Source organism: Mesoplodon densirostris, chromosome X (genome assembly GCF_025265405.1).
Source record: "Mesoplodon densirostris isolate mMesDen1 chromosome X, mMesDen1 primary haplotype, whole genome shotgun sequence".
Taxonomy (NCBI): Eukaryota; Metazoa; Chordata; class Mammalia; order Artiodactyla; family Ziphiidae; genus Mesoplodon; species Mesoplodon densirostris.
The window spans coordinates 104,759,918-104,778,298 of NC_082681.1; the positions used below are offsets into that span (position 1 = coordinate 104,759,918).

General features: G+C 40.5%; 1 protein-coding gene across 1 annotated transcript; it reads right to left on the reverse strand.

The window, feature by feature from the left end:
* Window positions 1–566: 566 nt before the first annotated feature.
* Window positions 567–17,378, reverse strand: LOC132481721 (protein FAM47E-like). The gene is given in 6 exon segments (XM_060086538.1): window positions 567–887; window positions 9,915–10,055; window positions 11,805–11,927; window positions 13,530–13,572; window positions 16,035–16,267; window positions 16,269–17,378. Coding segments are annotated over 6 exon segments (1,971 nt in total).
* Between the last annotated feature and the right edge of the window lie 1,003 nt (window positions 17,379–18,381).

Consider the following 18,381-nt stretch of genomic DNA (forward strand, 5'->3'; position numbering starts at 1 on the left):
TGCGCTCTCCCGGGACAGCAGGAGCAGTGCTTGGCACCTGCTTGTGGGTCTTGTAGCGGTATCCTGTGCCCACTTCTGGAGCCCACAATGGCGTCGGTGAGTCGCACCTGCCCTGGTAGCTCCTGTAGTTGGTGTCTCGTTGCCTGGGGGTGCTCACAGGGAAAGAAGCTCTTATAGTGGTCCCACCCCTCTTCTCGTGTGTCCCCGAATAATGGCACCTTGCCTCTGTGGCAGGCCCTGGCTTCTTCGGAGTGCACCCTCAGTTGCCACAGTCCGGCCTCTTCAGGCTGTCTCCGCACAGCCAACCCCAGTCCTCTCTCTGGGTCTGACCTCTGAAGCCTGAGCTTCAGCACCCAGCCCCCACCTGCAACAAGTGAGGCAGGGAGACTGCACTGAGCTTCTGGCCTAATCTTTTTAAATGTTACTCAGGAATGTAAGTGCCACCGTTTTGAGTTAATCACTTGCGTGATTTCTTATTGGAAGAGTGCCCTAATGTGATTCTTTCATCAAACAGTTCTTATGTGGTATCATTGGTTATATTTACTATCACAGAGCTCTAGTTGAAGTTAGCTCTCCTCAGTGACTTCAACACCCACACTAATGACACTTCTGATAGCCTCTTCACTGGGTTCCTGGACCTTATTAACTCCAGTGATCTCCACTTTTCTCTTTCTGTTTCTGGTCACGTTCACACTTGTCTGACAGCAGAGCACCAGCTCCAGAGTCTCAGTGAATCTTTCCACCTCTCCAGCTTTCACTCGTTTTGAACTTGGTCTTCGCTCCCTTTGTTGTCTCTCGTAAACGTTCAGCACAGTCCTAGAATCACAGCCCCTTTCCCGTGATTTACCAATTCCTTCCTCTGGGGTAAGTGCAGTCTTCTCTTTTTTCTGTCAGGAAACAAAAGGCTTCGATGCAGTCTTAGAGAAAGCTCTGAACCATGTGGATGTATTCATCCTCTCCAACCTCATTTGCTCTTTCACTCCCACGCAGCAAGCATGTTTTTAACCCCTCAATTATGTTGTATGGAATGAGCCACAGTGGTAGGAAATACCATTGATCTCAAATGATCTTTCATTCATTCATTCAACAAAGATTTATTTAATATTTATTATCCCTACAGCTTTACTCCACAGATTTTTAAAATAATAATACTCTTCAACGGTCATATTTGTACTAAGGGGTGATACTGGATGGTGTTTCCGAGATATTTTATACCTCATCATTACTTCCTAGGTAAGTAGGTAACAGTAAAATATATGATATAGCTAAGAGAAGCCTAAAACTTAAAAACTAACTTTTCTAAGGGAAAATCAACAAACAGTCATGGACTGCGATCTCACATTTTCACAAAGGAGATATGCATATGTATAAACAAAGGCCTTTCAGCCAGTGTTTCGTTAACGAAGAATGTAAACTAAGTAGAAACACATAGTGAGAAACCTTCAGAGCTACTAGATTGTATTTTTTTTAAATGTGATTATAGGACCATAAAATGAAATGTTTGTGGTCAGTATTTGTACTAGTCAGGGTTCTGCAGAGAAACAGAACCAATAGGATTGATTGATTGATTGATTATAAGAATTGGCTCGTGCAATTATGGAGGCTGACAAGACCCAAGGTCTGCAGTCAGCAAGCTGGAGACTCAGGAGAGCCTGAATAAAAAGAGAACCAAGAGGAGCTGATGTGTCAGTTTAAGTCTGAAGGCAAGAAAAAAACTGATGTCCCAGATCGAAGGCAGTCAGATAGGAGGCGTTCCCTGTTACTCAAAGGAGGGTCAGCCTTTTTGTTCTTTTGAGGCCTTCAGCTGATGAACGAGGCTTATCCACACTAAGGAGGGCAGTCTGCTTTACCTAGTCTACCAATTCAAGTTGTTTTTTTCCCCCTTGCGGTACTCGGGCCTCTCACTGTGGTGGCATCTCCCCTTGCAGAGCACAGGCTCTGGATGCGCAGGCTCAGTGGCCATGGCTCATGGGCCCAGCCGCTCCGGGGCATGTGGGGTCTTCCTGGACCGGGGCACGAACCCGTGTCCCCTGCATCGGCAGGCGGACTCTCAACCACTGCGCCACCAGGGAAGTTCTCAAGTTTTTTAAGACAAGATTCTTTTTCAAGTTTTATTGAGTTATAATTAGCATATCACATTGTATTTGTCCAAGGTATATAATTTGATATTTGTATATATTACAAAATGATTACCACAATAAATATTGGTAACATTAATTACCTCACATAGTTATAAAATTTTTTCTCTTGTGATGAGAATTTTTAAGATCTGCTCTCTTAGCAACTTTCAACTATGTGATACAGTACTGTTAACTATATAGTCACCATTGTTGTAGGTTACATTCCTGGAACTTATAATTGGACATTTTTACCTTTTGACCACCTTCACCCATTTCCCCCACTGCCCATCCCCACCTCTGGCAACCACCAATCTCTTCTCTGTCTCTGGGATTTTTGGGGGGGGGGGTACCATTTATAAGTGATAGCGTACAGTATGTGTTTTCCTCTAACTTATTTCACTAAGCATTTCGGCCTCAAGGTGCATCCATGTTGTTGCAGTGGCAGGATTTCCTTCTTTTTTATGACTGAATATTCCATCGTATATATGTACAGCATTTTCTTTATCCATTCATCCAACGATGGACATTTGGGTTGTTTCCATGTCTTGGCTGTTGTAAATAATCTGCAATGAACATGAAGGTTCAGATATCTTTTCGACATAGTGATTTCATTTGCTTTGGATATATACACAGGAGTGGAATGCTAGATTCCAATTTGTTATTTCTGTTTATGTCAGTAGTCGTTCATATTGTACTTAGTAGTTCCCAGTAGTATTTCTATGTATATATGGTAGTTTTATTTGTAAGTTTTTGAGGAACCTCCATACTGTTTTTCATAGTGGCTGAACGAAATTACATTGCAACCAACAGTGCACAAGGGTTCCCTTTTCTCCACATCCTCACCATTACTTGTTATTTCTTGTCTTTTTGGTGATAGACATTCCAACAGGTGTGAGGAGATGTCTCCTTGTGGTTTTGATTTGCATTTCCTTGATAATTAGTGATGTTGAACATCTTTACATGTATCTGTCGGCCATTTGGATGGCTTCTTTGAAAAAATGTCTATTCACTACCTCTACCCATTTTAAAATCAGATTGCTGTTTGGGTTTTGCTATTGAGTTCTATGGTTTCTTTTTTTTTTTTATTTTCCGGTACGCGGGCCTCTCACTGTGGTGGCCTCTCCCATTGCGGAGCACAGGCTCCGGACGCGCAGGCTCAGCGGCCATGGCTCACGGGCCCAGCCGCTCCGTGGCATGTGAGATCTTCCCGGACCGGGGCACGAACCCGTGTCCCCTGCATCGGCAGGCAAACTCTCAACCATTGCGCCACCAGGGAAGCCCTGTATGATTTCTTTATGTATATTAGGTATTAACTCCTTATCTAATATATGATTTGCAAATATTTTATCCCATTCTGTAGGTTACCTTTTCATTTTGTTGATGGTTTCCTTTGCTGTGTAGAAGCCTTTTAGTTTGATGTAGTTCCACTTGTTTATTGTGTATTTTGTTGACTCTGCTTTTGGTGTCAAATCTGAAAAATGATCACCAAGAGTGATGTCAGCAAGCTTACCTCCTATGTTTTCTTCTACTGAGTTTATGGTTTCAGGTCTTATGTTCAAGTTTTTAATCCAGTTTGAGTTGATTTTTGTGTATGTTTTTAAGGTAAGGATCCAGTTGCATTCTTTTGCATGTGGCTGTCCAGGTTTCCCAATACCATTTATTGATGTGACTATCCTTTCCCTATTGTATATGTTTGCCTGTTTTGTCATAAATGAATGGACCATATATGTGTGGGATTTTTCCTGGTCTTTCTATTTTCTGTTCCATGGATCTATTTGTCTGTTTTTATGCCAATACCATATTGTGTTGATTAGTGTAGCTTTGTAATATACTTTGAAATCAGGAAGTGTGGTATCTCCAGCTTTGTTCTTCTTTCTCAAGATGTCTTTGGCTCGTTGGGTTCTTTTGTGGCTCCATACAAATTTTAGGATTGTTTTTCTCTATCTGGGAAAGATGCCATTGGAATTTTGATAGGGATTTCATTGAATCTGTAGAGTGTTTTGGATATTATGAATATTTTAATAATATTAACTTTTCCAATCCATGGGCACAGACTGTCTGTCCATTTGTTTGTGTCTCCTGCAATTTCTTTCATCAGTGTTTTATAGTTTTCAATGTACAGAACATTCACCTCCTTGGCTAAATTTATTCCTATGTAGTTATTATTTTTGTTGCAATTATAAATGGGATTGTTTTCTTAATTTCTCTTTCTGATCGTTTGTTGTTAGTGTATAGATATGCAACTGATTTTTGTTTATTGATTTTGTACCCTGCAACTTTAAATTTGTTTATTTGTTCTAACCGTTTTAGGGTGGAATCTGATTTGGTTGCCTTTTATCGTTTTTTTTTTTTTTTTTTTTTTGACTGATTGTTCTGGCTAGGACTCCCAGTACTTTGTTGCATGAAAGTGGTGGAAGTGATCATCCTTGTCCAAATCAAATGTTAATCTCATCCCAAAACAGCTTTACGGATACACGCAGAATAATGTTTGACCAAATATCAGGACCCTCCGTGGCCCAGTCAAATTGACACGTGAAATTAACCATCACAGTATTATTCATATTAAATGCAGAGTCAGCAAATAAAAATTCTAGTGTCATAATCTGTGAAAAGTCTTTGTTTTGACTTTCAATTCCTTTCATCATTTAAAAACGTACACGAACTAACAGTTACAGAAGTGATATTAGTAAGTTCCTACTAGGTGTCGGTGATTACCTCTTATTCATTCATTCAGTATATTTTTATTGAGTACCTTTTTATGCCAGGTATTTTTTATAGGTACTATCACAAAACCTGGTTCTATGAACTCTTCGTATTTGCATTGTTTTGGAGATAAGTGCTCTTCAGTGTTTCATGTTAATCCCTTGTTTAAAAATTAATAATGCAGTTGGCTCAATGATACATTCATAAGAAAGTGGACCATACAGCAGCAGTTGGTGGCTTATCATCCTCTCCAAATGTATATATTTGATGTGCATGCATAGATATAAACAAATCATTTAATGAGGGGTAGTTAAAGTGATATATCCATCTAAAATGAATATTATCTGTCCCTGTGCTGTTCACTCTACATTATCTTATTATTACAGTTACTTTCTGAGTTAATTTTTATTATTATTACCCATATTTTTCAGATAAAGAAATTGTGAATTACAGAGTATGTAACATGCTCGAGCACCCATCTTATAAGTAGCAGAGAGTGCCACTCTGAACTGGATTCCTTTCTAGGTAGTTTGGAAAGTCTGGCTGGACCGTGAGGATTAGAACAAAGACTGTTTAACTTGTTTGAGCCTAGATTTCACACAGTAGGGGCTCAAAAACATGAATTAAAGACTGAGTAGCCTTTGAAAGTTTTAGTTTCATTACTTGTCCCAGTTAAAACAGTGAGTGGGAGTGGATGTTGAATATGTATTTAAACTATGTTTCCTTTAGAAGGAAAAAAATCAGTCACCCAATCATGACCAATTCTTTAATGTGCACAAACATAAAACTAGGTATAAAGCTCTGTAGGTTTAAAGTATGCTTTTATAACTGTAAAGCTAACAATTTGTAAATGTATGTGTATATATATCTCATATCTCTCATATAAACATATGAGTATATATATACCATATACATGAGATATACACATACATGTGTATATATATGTATATATGTGTATACACATATACATGGAAATATATCCGTGTGTGTATATATCTCTTGGAAGAGAGACTGAACGCCAAGACAAAACCTCGCATTCCTTTACAGGACGGGCAATGCAGATCTGTTGTGGAGTAACTGCTGGATTTGGGAAGGAAGGTGAGGCCAAAGGCAGCCCATTAAAAAGGGAAGAGGCCGTTGGAATTGGGAATTGAGGTGAAGAGAACTACTGACAGGATTTTAAGGGATAAGACTCTTGCCTTTGAGTGTCTGTGTGGTAGAGTCCGTGGCCTGGAGTAGAAGGGGAAAGCTGTACTAGAGCAGCTTCTGGTGGCAGGAATATTGTTTTCTTATACATGCAGCTATTGAAAGCTACTGCTTAGCATTCCTCAGATCTTAACTGTCAAGGACAAAACAACAGTATCGATAACTGGAAATGTCAGTTCCGTGTCCACAATAATCTATTTACAACTGCTTCCCTATTTCATGAGTTCTCTATCAATTATCCATGCTTTTATTCCCCCCAAATCATCACGTTTTGCCTTAATCATGTATATTCCTCAGTTATGCTGTAGAGAACAGCAATTTTCCTTATGTGGCCCTTCCCCCTTAATTCTCTTTTAATTTTCCACATCAACAATCCCTAAGTTTTGAAAAAAGACAGTAGCGTATAAATGAATTAAGGTGCAGAATTCCTCCAATTATGAAGATCAATTCCTGGGTCATTATTGATTGATAAATATATTGATCACATCAATGTAAGCTAATCCATTTGTCTACAGAGGCTGCAGCTACAAGGTGAAAAAACATAATCGGTTTATTCAGTTGTTACAAATGTAGGAGGGGGAAATGGAACTAGGATTAACAAGATTTTATGCAGAACCAAGAGTCCACTTCCTGTCTTTCCAGAGACACTGTTCTATAAACCATGGTATTGATTTTCCTAGCCAGGCTATTAAGCATGTTTGGTTAGATTACATTTTGAATTAAAGCAGTTCATTATAGTAAATGTCTTTTATGGGACACTTCTTGGAAAAGAGTGCTGTTGGGTCAAATGAAGAAGAGAAAACAGGTAATAATATAATATTAGAACTCTTTTTACAAAATAACATCTCAATTCCCGTTTTGTGATAGGTTCAATAGCATGTTAGAAAACCGCAGTATGTGTATGCGTGTATGGGACGCATACATCTGTATGTGTATATTAGGCTTTGATTGCTAATGTTAATTTTGCTAAAATTTGGACCGTCATGTGGATTGTGGTATGGATATATATTAGCTAGGTAATGTAGACATTAATGGGAACATGCATCGTAGCTGCTTGTATGTGTGTGCATTCTGTGAAGTTTTAATTTAAAAAAAACTATACATGTTGTACTAGATGCTGTGGATCAAGTCAGCACTAGTAGAAAGCTAAAGTTATTGATTATTCTGCATTTTTCATATCTGTAATAGGATGTGATTCAGGAAGTTTTTTGCTAGCTACTAAAAAGTAAGCTAAGATATTTAGATGTAATCTCTCAGTAAGTTCTATGTAACGAGCACTGCAGTCTTGGGAATTTAGATTATTCATGATCTATATTCTCAGTATACTGCTGCATTGCTTAAGGTACATAGGTGCAGAAAGGAGTGCAATATGCATTCTTTACTCCCTTCTTAGGAGGAGGTGAAAGGTGTGGGGTTTTGTGCCAGCTAGTCGTCCATTGGAAGCCTGACTCCATGCCTTCCAAGCTATGTGAACTTGCCTATAGTGATCTACTCATCAGAAAAATGGTACTAACGATATGAGATGTCATGAAGGTTAAATTAGACGATGCATTTATGATGATGCTAGTATTACACAGCTCATTGATTGCAGTGAATACACAGTAGCTATTATTTTAGAAACTAGACTGACCCTGAGAAAGTAGTCTACTCACTATATAAAAGCTCACCTTGGGGCTTCCCTGGTGGCGCAGTGGTTGAGAATCTGCCTGCTAATGCAGGGGACACGGGTTCGAGCCCTGGTCTGGGAGGATCCCACAGGCTGCGGAGCAACTGGACCCGTGAGCCACAACTACTGAGCCTGCGCGTCTGGAGCCTGTGCTCCGCAACAGGAGAGGCCGCGATCGTGAGAGGCCCGTGCACCGCGATGAAGAGTGGCCCCTGCTTGCCACAATTAGAGAAAGCCCTCGCACAGAAACGAAGACCCAACACAGCAAAAATAAATTAATTAATTAATAAACTCCTACACCCAACATAAAAAAAAAAGCTCCCCTTAATTTTAAAATTTTAGACTCTTCTGTTAAAATCCTGGAAGGCTAATATTATGCTTTTCTCCTTCCCTCTTATTTTGTTCTTTTTCTTTTTTAGCTAGTCACTGAAATCTGTTTTATGTTATTTCTGGTGAAAAGGTTAGCAGGTAATGCAGTTCCAAAATATGAATAGCTTTTGGAATTAATAAATCCCAAAGATTAGTATGAGAAAGAGGAATTAATCTTCAAAACGTAGGTTATAAAAAATATAAATTTATATAGCCTTTAGACATTTGTAATATTATAGCCCTGAGCTGCTATTTAATTTCAAGTGTATCTGTCTTTTCATTCTAAGGAAATTGTAAACCTCCTAAGGTCAGGGACATTAGATCATGTCTATTTATTTCTATTGCTAAGCTTTCTCTACTTGGGGCGTAATAATAATAATGGTGCAAAGAGTAGTAGATCTTAATTTTAATCCTTTAATTTTAAATTAGTTTAGTGTAGAGTAGTAAAGTAATAGATATTATTTAAAATTACTTCAAGAGTATAGACCTTTAGACTATCGAATAGAGATCCATTAATTACTGGTACTGGTATTCTGTACTGTATTATGAAAAATATGATAGCTCAGAAAGCTGAATATGTTTTTATTTAAGGATATGAAGGAAAGAATGCAAATATGCAGTGTATAGTAGATTTGAGGGGTTTTTAAAAATTTTATTGTCTTTTTTTTTTTTTTGCCACACCACATGGCACGTGTGAGATCTCAGTTCCCTGACCAGTGATCGAACCCGCACCCCCTGCAGTGGAAGCGCAGAGTCTTAACCACTGGACGACCAGGGAAGTCCGCTGAGTGATTTTTAGTAGTTAAGTTACTTTCCCCACATGCTAGAAAGAAGGTCTGATTGGGGAAGAGGGGTGTGAAATCAGCGAGATGGTGGAATCAGAGGTTCCCGGCTTTAGTGTTCCTCAAGGAAATACAAACTAGCAACTCTCCACAGACAAGAAGGCCTCTGTGGGGGAAAAAAAAATCCCAGGAGCCAGAAGTGAGGCTGAAACACCCCCCTGTGGACCACAAGGCAGCTTCATTTTGACCACATAGCCCTTCCTGCAGGCCAGCACGCAGCCGCACCAAGAGGTTTCTCCAGTGGCGAAAGGAGACCCCAGCGTGAGCATCCGGGTTCCACAACATTCTGGGAAGCTTCTCATGAGGTCCACATCCATCCTTCACGAGGAACACTGGGAGAAAAGGGAAAGCTCAAGCACTTGGTATCAGCTTGAACTAAAGGGGGCGGGGGCGGGGCTTCCGGCTTCCAGCATGGAGATTGTGATGGACTGTGTACCTGACGGCAGTGGTGCCCAATCAGAGAGCACAGCCAGCAGTTCCTTCCACCTGTGGTGTGGAGCCAGTCATCTCATCTGGCCAGGGAGCACGTGGGCAGCTCTAGGCAGATGGGGTCCCCAGCCAGCAGTCTGGCCCAGCCATGGAACTCGTCCTCTATCCCTGCTTAGGCAGGCTCGCAAGCCAGCAGCCCCATCCAACTGCAGAGCGCAACCTCTAGGCTTGCCCAGCCAGGAACCCAAACAGTGACTCTGCAAAATCTTGGAACCCCGTGCACAGACTCGCCTGGCTTTGGAGCCCAGCATACAGCCCCCTGGATGGCTGAGCAGATTTCCCATTTTGTAAGCTATTGAACTACAAGAGTAGCTATTTCATTATCTTTCAATTCTTCCATGTGCTATCAATTTCTTCCTCACAACACAGAGATTTGTTGGGTATGCTATAAATATTATAAATGGTGCTATAAATATCTTCCTTACTTAAAGGCCTGGTTTTTTATTATACATACTAAAGATTCTTTAGTTGCTCTAATGATAGATTGAAAAAAGAACAATATCCTTGTCCTCTGCTTACATGGTAAGTGGTCAGGAGATCATGATCTGGGTATCGCTGGCCATGATATCCATTTCTACTGGGTTTGCGATTTTTGCATCCTTCCAGAGTTGAATTTAATTTATCCCTGCTCCTGCCACACAACTGACAAAGCTGTGGTGGCTGTAACAGGCGAGATCGAAGAGCAGGGTACAACTGGTTCCAGAAAATGAAAGTCCATCTTTATATGTCCTTTCCTAGAGGCCCTGGTGCTGGGAATGTTCTTCCTCTAGTTTCAGTGGTTGGGGTCCAAGGTTTCAAGGTGCATATTTCATTGTCCATGATATTGCTGAGTGTCAGTGTGGAAATAATACACACAAGTAGTAGACTTTGACCTCACACTTGACCTTAGATAATTCAGTTACCTGGAGTTTTCTCAGTTATAAAATGGAGATAAGACGTCTTTGGGGTTTCTCTGTGTTATAAACCTCAAAACAAACAAAAAGCCCCACAAAGATTGTGAATGGGCATTTTGAAAACTTTAAGTAGCTACACTAACACAGTTATACATCAGGCTCTCCCTAATTCCTTCTCCTTCTAAAAACTATGGATTTTGAAGTCTCCCTGGTGTTAAGAAGTCTAAATTCTGTTTGCGTCTGTTTATATCTGTACGACAACTAATACCAATGTGGGTAATTGCTGCAGTGAAGGAACCCATATAATTTCTCCAAGGAAAATTTTATTTTCACCAATAAGCAATAGGAGGCCTTATTAGTGACTCTTATTTTGCAAATGCACATTTTCATCTTAAGCAAAAGCTAGGATTGAGTGAGGTTTAGTTGAAGCCTATCACCCTGGATAAACACCATCAAAAAGTGTTTTTTATTTTTTCTCTTGGCTTCTTTCCTGGGTACCTTTTTAGGACCCTTCCTTACTCCCTGCTCTTCCCCAAATGTATGCTGAGTATCTGTTCTGTGATGTTGGTGGTATTAGGCACTTATATAAAGTAATCCTTTAATTTTCAGCAAAGTTTGAGTTTGCTAATATAGCCTCCATTGTATAGATGAGGAGACATGCTTCTTGAAGTACAAGGTCACATAACCAAAATATGGAAAAGAAGATATTCTAGTGTGTGTCTTCTGACTATAAATGTGTTGCTATTTCTATGACTTGTGCATATTCTTTAATGCACTTTTAATATTGAGGAAATTGTAGATAATTGAGTCTACTTTTGGTTAAATGGGAGACTTAAATCTCCTTTCTTACGTGTCTTGCACATCACAGCTCTTCTAATGAACTACTGCCCATGGAGTCATTTCACACTACAGTTTGATTTACCTGATTTATTTATTTCAAAGCTAAACCCATTCATTCATGCAGTTGAGTATTTGAGGGCCTGTTATTTAAAAGGGGGTGATTTGTGTTAGAATACAATGGGATAAAGTAGATAATGAGCCCATTGGCTGGGACATATAGTATTAACCTTATATACAAAGGAAATGACACATAGCCCTTGTTTTGGATGTGACTGCAGTGGAACCTCTGAGAAAGGCATGTATTATTATACAAGAAACTCTGATAAATTGTATTTGATCAGTAAAAAGAAGGAAAACGAATGAGATCTTTTGAAGAGGAAGAGACCACTTCTGGTAGGGATTGTTTCACATTATGGGAAAAGAGAAGGAGATGAGGGTAGAACGGGTTTTTATTGTTAAAAAGTGAGGGAAAAATTGTAGACTCTTAATAAATACTATTATTTAAAAAGCGTCTCCTCTATTAATTCATTCAGCAAATATTTATTGAGCATCTGCTTTGTGCTCTGCATTTTCTATGTAGTGAGAACTTAGAGGCTAATTTAAAATGTCTCTGTTTTCACAGAGGGTTAAGCCTAGAGAAGAGAGGAGATACAGACATAAACATAGATATACATACCACATCTCGTAGAGATAAATTTAAAGATAAAGCAGGGGAAGGTGGTAGAGAGTGATGCATGGTGATAATTGGGGTGTGGTAGTCTGAGAAGGACTCCCCAGAGAAGCGACGTTTGAGCGATACCTGAATAAAGCGAACCGTATGAACATGTAGGAAAAGAACATTGCAGACAGAAGGAAGAGCAAATTCAAAAAGCTCTGAAGTGGGATATTTCTCATTCTCCATGGAGACTTTACATTTTCTTCCAAGTGTAATGGGGAGCCTTCTGAGCATTGTAATTGGGGAGGAATGTGACCTGATGTTGATGTTTTAAAGATGACTCTGGTTTACTGTGTGGAAAATATTCTGCAGTGTGAAAAGAATTGCAGTCGGAAAGCAAGGGTAAGAGGCCCTTGCTAATGTGTGGCAAGATATGGTGGCTCAGAGAAGAGCAGTAAGGGTAGAGATGGCGAGAGGCGCTCCCTCTGGGAATATATCGTGAAGTTATATCAAACTTCAGCATGGAATTAGAGAAGTCAAGGCTAGCCTGAGCAATTGGCTGAGCGGTGATGCCATTTACCAAAATGGGGAATATGGCAAGAAGAGCAAATTTAGAAGTAGGAATGTCTGTGTTCTTGTGATAATGCCCTTTCTTTCTTTCTTTCATTGAAGTATAGTTGATTTACAATGTTGTGTTAGTTTCAGGTGTACAGCAAAGTGATTCAGTTATACATACATATATTCTTTTTCAGATTCTTTTCCATTATAGGTTAGTACAAGATATTGAATATAGTTCCCTGTGCTATACCGTAGGTCCGTGTTGTTTATCTATTTTTTATTTTTAGTAGTGTATATCTGTTAATCCCTAACTCCTAATTAGTCCCTCCCCCCACCTATCCCCTGTGGTAGCCATAAATTTGCTTTTTATGTCTGTGAATCTACTTCTGTTTTGTAAATAAGTTAATTTGTGTCATATTTTAGATTTCACATATAAGTGATAAAGAAGATGTGGAATGAATACACACACACACACACACACACACACACACAGTGGAATATTACTCTGCCATAAAAAAGAATTAAATAATGCCATTTGCAGCCACATGGATGGAACTAGAGATTATCATACTAAGTGAAGTAAGTCAAACAGAGAAAGACAAATATATGATATTTCTTATATGTGGAAGATAATGCTTTATTTTAAATTCCTATTATACATGCTAGTAGAGGGGTCATATGGGCAATCTGGAGTTCACCGCTGAAGATAAAAATTGGGGGTGACACCTAGAGGGGCGGGATAGGGAGGGTGGGAGGGAGACGCAAGAGGGAGGGGATATGCGAATATATGTATACATAGAGCTGATTCACTTTTTTTTTTTTTTTGTGGTACGCGGGCCTCTCACTGTTGTGGCCTCTCCCGTTGTGGAGCACAGGCTCCGGACGCGCAGGCCCAGCGGCCATGGCTCACGGGCCCAGCCGCTCTGCGGCATGTGGGATCCTCCCGGACCGGGGCACGAACCCGTGTCCCCTGCATCGGCAGGCGGACTCTCAACCACTGCGCCACCAGGGAAGCCCCCTGATTCACTTTTTTATACAGCAGAAACTAAGCCAACATTATAAAGCAATTATACTCCAATAACGATGTTTAAAAAAAAAAGTATCTACAAAAAAAATTTTCAAAATGGGGGGGGGTGTCATTAGATATACAGAGATAGTAGACAAAATCATGCTCTTATATTGAATTACCTGGGGAGTTAGTCCCAAGACTGAGCTCCGGGTGAATCCGACACTGAGGTCAGAAACAGGAGACTTTGAAATTCAAGTTTCAAACTGAGAAGGAGGAGAACAATAGGAATTGTGGTGTTAGAAGAACAGAAAAATGGGGGATTCCAAAAAGCAATGAGTTACTTATCAAGTCCAATGCTCTTGAATACGATGAAAATATTAATTGGATTTTGCCATGACACCTTATTGGTGACCTCGACAAGAAAGTTTCCCTAGCAAAGTAGAACAAAATTCTGATCGGAATGAATTCAAGAGACCCTGGGAGATGAAGACATGGAAGCAATGATTTATAAATGACTCTTTTTGGTAATTTTTCTACAAAGTGGAGCAGAAAATGTGGAGTGGTAGCTGGAGAGAATAATTACGTCAAGAGAATTTTTATTTTGTTTTCTTTGGTTATTTCAGATGATGTGAGTTATGAGAGGCTTTTTTGGTTTTGGTTTGTTTGTTTGCTTTTTAATGACAGGAATTATCCCCCAAAAGACAGAACAATAATATAGGAAAATAAGGGGGCAAATACAGGACAAATATTTAATTTGGCAAAGTGTTGGGATCCAGTGCGCAAAGGAAAGGATTTGCCTCAGTAGAATAAAGAGTTCATCGTCTGTCTCTGAGGGGATAGAGAATATGGGTACAGATGTCACTGGCCTGGTAGATGTGGTGATGGGAGGAAAAGACGGTTCTCTTCTAAATTTTTTTATTTTATCAGTGAAGTACAAAGCAATGCTTTGAGAAGGAGAAATGGAAATAGGGTGTTGGCCAATTGATGACAGAAATAAGATGATCATTGGAAAATGGGAAAATATATTGATGAGGGAAATGGGGCAGAACTTTCAGCTAGTGTTGAAGGCTCATTTAAGATTCATGCCATATGTAACCAGTCAGTGTGGTATGTGTTTTTCTCTAGCCATATTTAACTGTTTGGGTGCAAGTACAAGAACGGCAGAGATTAAGATTTAACCAGGACTGGGGTTTTCTCAGAAGAATATAAGAGCGGGAGAGAGAGGCAAAGGAGTTAAAAGTAGACTCAAAGAAGGGATAGTAGAGGACGGTGGAGTCTACGCTGGGAACGTAAGGAACTGAACGCAAGGCACAATTAATGCTGAAAGAGTGGTAAGGGTCACTGGATTGGAAACGTGTTGGAATTGAAGGATTGGAGGTTTGGGAATATGAAAAGGGGTGATCAGCTAGGTAAAAAGCAGGGATCGGAAGGTGGAATAATTGAAACTGAGCTTTGAAGTTGGTGTCATTATTGCCCCAAACAAAGTCTAGAGTCTGACTGTAGGGATTGGTGTCTCTAGTGAGATGAGGGCCAGACGAATGGAGCTAGTGCCAGGATTTGAATGGATAGTCTTTGTGAATATTTAAATCAAGAACGTTGATGAGAGTAGTCACAGGGAGCAAGTCAGGAATTCAGACACTAAGTCACCTCAGTGAAAATGGGGAAGTGAGTGAAAAGGGAGTAGTTGATTGCAGTGAGGATGTTGGCGAATACTACAACCTGATGGCTGTGTTCCCTTCTCACGAGGGTGAAGTATATACACATACTTCCATTTACAGATAAATTCCTTCATTACTGGAAACAGAAGTGTGCTGCAAATCTGTGCTACAAATCTTTCTAGCTACAAACTTCCTGTCCCAGACAATTTTACCTGTTATTTTGGAAACGTAAAGAAGTTGCTTGATTTCTTATTTTACATTTATGAGTGCGTTTTAAATCGCTATTCATGAACTGCAAAGATTAATCTTACTTGAATAGATATGTGTGGATATTTGATGGTGCTGTGTAGTTTTGCTCCCGCAGACCTATTTTGCACACTAGATTTGCCAAGAACTTGAAGCTCCCTGCTATTCTGCACCTGTGTTATATGATATGGAAGCACTCTTCCACAGTGAATTTTTATGAATATGGTAAAACTTTTAAGTATGTTCAGTTGGGAAGCATGACAAAAGAGCATAACTAAAGTTTCACCTATAATTTTGGTAAATAGTTTTCAATCTGTTTTGGGGGCTTGATGCAATCCTAATAAGGGGGATAACCATTTCATTATTAAATGGGGCTAACATTATTTTGGCTACCGATGTCAAGTTTTGCTTAAGAAAGTAATTGTCATAATTAATTCATTATAATTTTAATACAAGTAGAACTCTCTGACTCCTTTTTCTCAGCACAGTTATTTTGAAATGTATCCCATTTTGTAGCTGACCTAACTAATCATACTTTTTAAAAGTAATTCTTCTTTTTTATGGTTTTATTTTTACAAATAATTGATGCAACAATGTAGTATTCACAACATTATAAAATGTGAGAAGAGTATATGTGAATATTGATTTCATAATTGATAAAATTTATATAATATTGATGAACCCAAGCAGAAGGTCACTGAGAAATATTTATAAGCATTAGGTGTTAAATTAACAGATGTAGACTCAAAGTTGTACGTACATGGTGGGATGGACACTCACCATGAATTCTGATTGATATTAAAATGAGAGAGAGAAATAGCCAAGCAAGTAGTAAATAGAAAACTGTCTAAACATCTTCTCGTGCCATCATCTCCATTTTGGCTGATTTTTATTACTTTGTGTATAGGAGTCTTAACAGAATCATATTTCCATCCCTTCCTGAGGAACAGCCTCTCAAGGATGTCTGGTATCCTGTAGCCCTTGCTTAGAATGAAATCTTTAAACGCTATTTGTTCCATAAAGATCTTCAAGAATGTCGTGTTCAGGAAGCTTCTTTCTAAAACTCCCATCTTCAAGTAAGACGTTGGGGTCAATTGAAGGTTTGTCATTAACTAGCTTTTTCCACAACTTGGGCTTCAGGTACAATGCACCATACCTCATCTCCACCGAGTTGGGTTTATAAGGATTCTGTGGCTTCTGGGGTTTCCTCTCCCAGTTTCCTTCCTCTCTGGATAATTTTATCTTCTCCATTTTCTCTAGCCCGATGCTGTACTTTACCTTTGAAGGGACCTGGGTTACTTTCTTCATGTAGACTGTATCCTGGGCTGGTGGCCACTCACAGCCAACCTCACACAGTTTCGTGATGAGCTCTTCATCAATGCCCAAGTTTCCAAAAGCAGCAGCCCATTTGAAGGATTTACAAATTGCTTTCGGTACTTCTCTGTGAACAGGAGGATCAGTGAGTGAATCCTTTCTCCTTGACTTCTTGTCTTCGTGATGCAAACTGGCTGGATGTGACACAGGAGCCTTCTTTGGAGGTTCCAGGTAGACCTTGGCAGGACGTTTTTTACGAAGCTTTGTGGGGGACTTTGTTGTTTTCCTGGGGCCCTGACAATAAGCCCATGTGTCCTCCAGCTTCCCGTCAGGATCGAGCACTTCCAACACCTTTAATAAGAGGTCTGCAGGTAGATCTTCCTCCAGATTCGGGTAGAGAGCCAAGGGATGCTTGGTCAGCTGGGCTTCGATGTTCTCCACGAATGCCTTCTGTGCTAGCTGTGCTGGCGAGAGCGTGGAAAACAGGTCTGCTTCCTCGGGCAGCTTTTTCTGACTCTTTTTGGGGGCATGCTGGGGAACTCTGTGAGCAATCCTGGGGAGGAAGCCCTCCTTAGGGCTGCGAGTGATCATATCTTCACAAGGTGGGCAACCCTTCCGGAAGTCGTCCAGCAGCTCTTTCACAAATATCCACTGCCGGCTGTCCAGGGAGGTGGGGAACTTCGGGAGCATCTTCTTGTGCTTTGCGAAACACTTGGAGGGCAACTTGTCTTTGTACCAGGGCTTGCAGGTCATGTCCAGGGGCATCGGTTCCAGTGGCCCCGGTCCTAGCAGCCGCTTCTTGTCCGCCATGGTTGCCCTGGCCTCTGGGGGGACCGCCGCTTCAATAGTTTGCTGTTCCGGCCTCTCCGGTTGCTAGGAGACCGTGTAGCCAGGTGCAGCCAGGTTCTTCCCGGAGGCGGGTCAATGCAGGCGCCCTGTGAAGCCTGCATTTCTCCCCGGATGGGCGGTGGGTGAAAGTTCATTCCTTTTTGTTGTAGTTACTGTTCCGTTGTATGGACATAGTGCCATTTATTTATCCATTCACCTTTTTTTTTTTTTTTTTTTTTTTGCGGTACGCGGGCCTCTCACTGCTGCGGCCTCTCCCGTTGTGGAGCACAGGCTCCGGACGCGCAGGCTCAGCGGCCATGGCTCACGGGCCCAGCCGCTCCACGGCATGTGGGATCCTCCCGGACCGGGGCACGAACCCGCGTCCCCTGCATCGGCAGGCGGACTCTCAACCACCGCGCCACCGGGGAAGCCCCTCCATTCACCTTTTGATGGACATGTGGGTTGTTTACAGTTTGAGGCTATTATGAATAAAGCTGCCACAACTATTTGTGTTCCTGTTTTTGTATGTCCATGTACATACTTTCATTTCTCTTGGGTAAACTTGAGCTATGAGTGGCATGGTGGGAGCGGATGATGTTTTATGTTTTAGACCACCACGAAACTTTTCCAAAGTGGTTGTACTAAGTAATATTCCTTCTAGTTGTATATGAGAATGGCGCTTTGTCTACATACTCCCTAACACTCGGTAAGGTTAGTCATTTTCACTGTGGCTGCTCTAATAGGTGTGTAGTGGCATCTCATTGTGGTTTGAATTTGCATTTCCCTAAGGACTACTGGTGTTGAACATCTGTTCATGTGCTTATTTGCCATTCATATCTCTCCTTTGGTGAAGAATCTGTTCAAACTTTTGCACTTTTTAAAATTGTTCTGCTTGACATCTCTTGTTTTGAGGATTCTTTGTGTATTCTGGATGCAATATGATTTGTAAATCTTTTTCTCCATCTGTGGTTTGTCTTTCCATTGT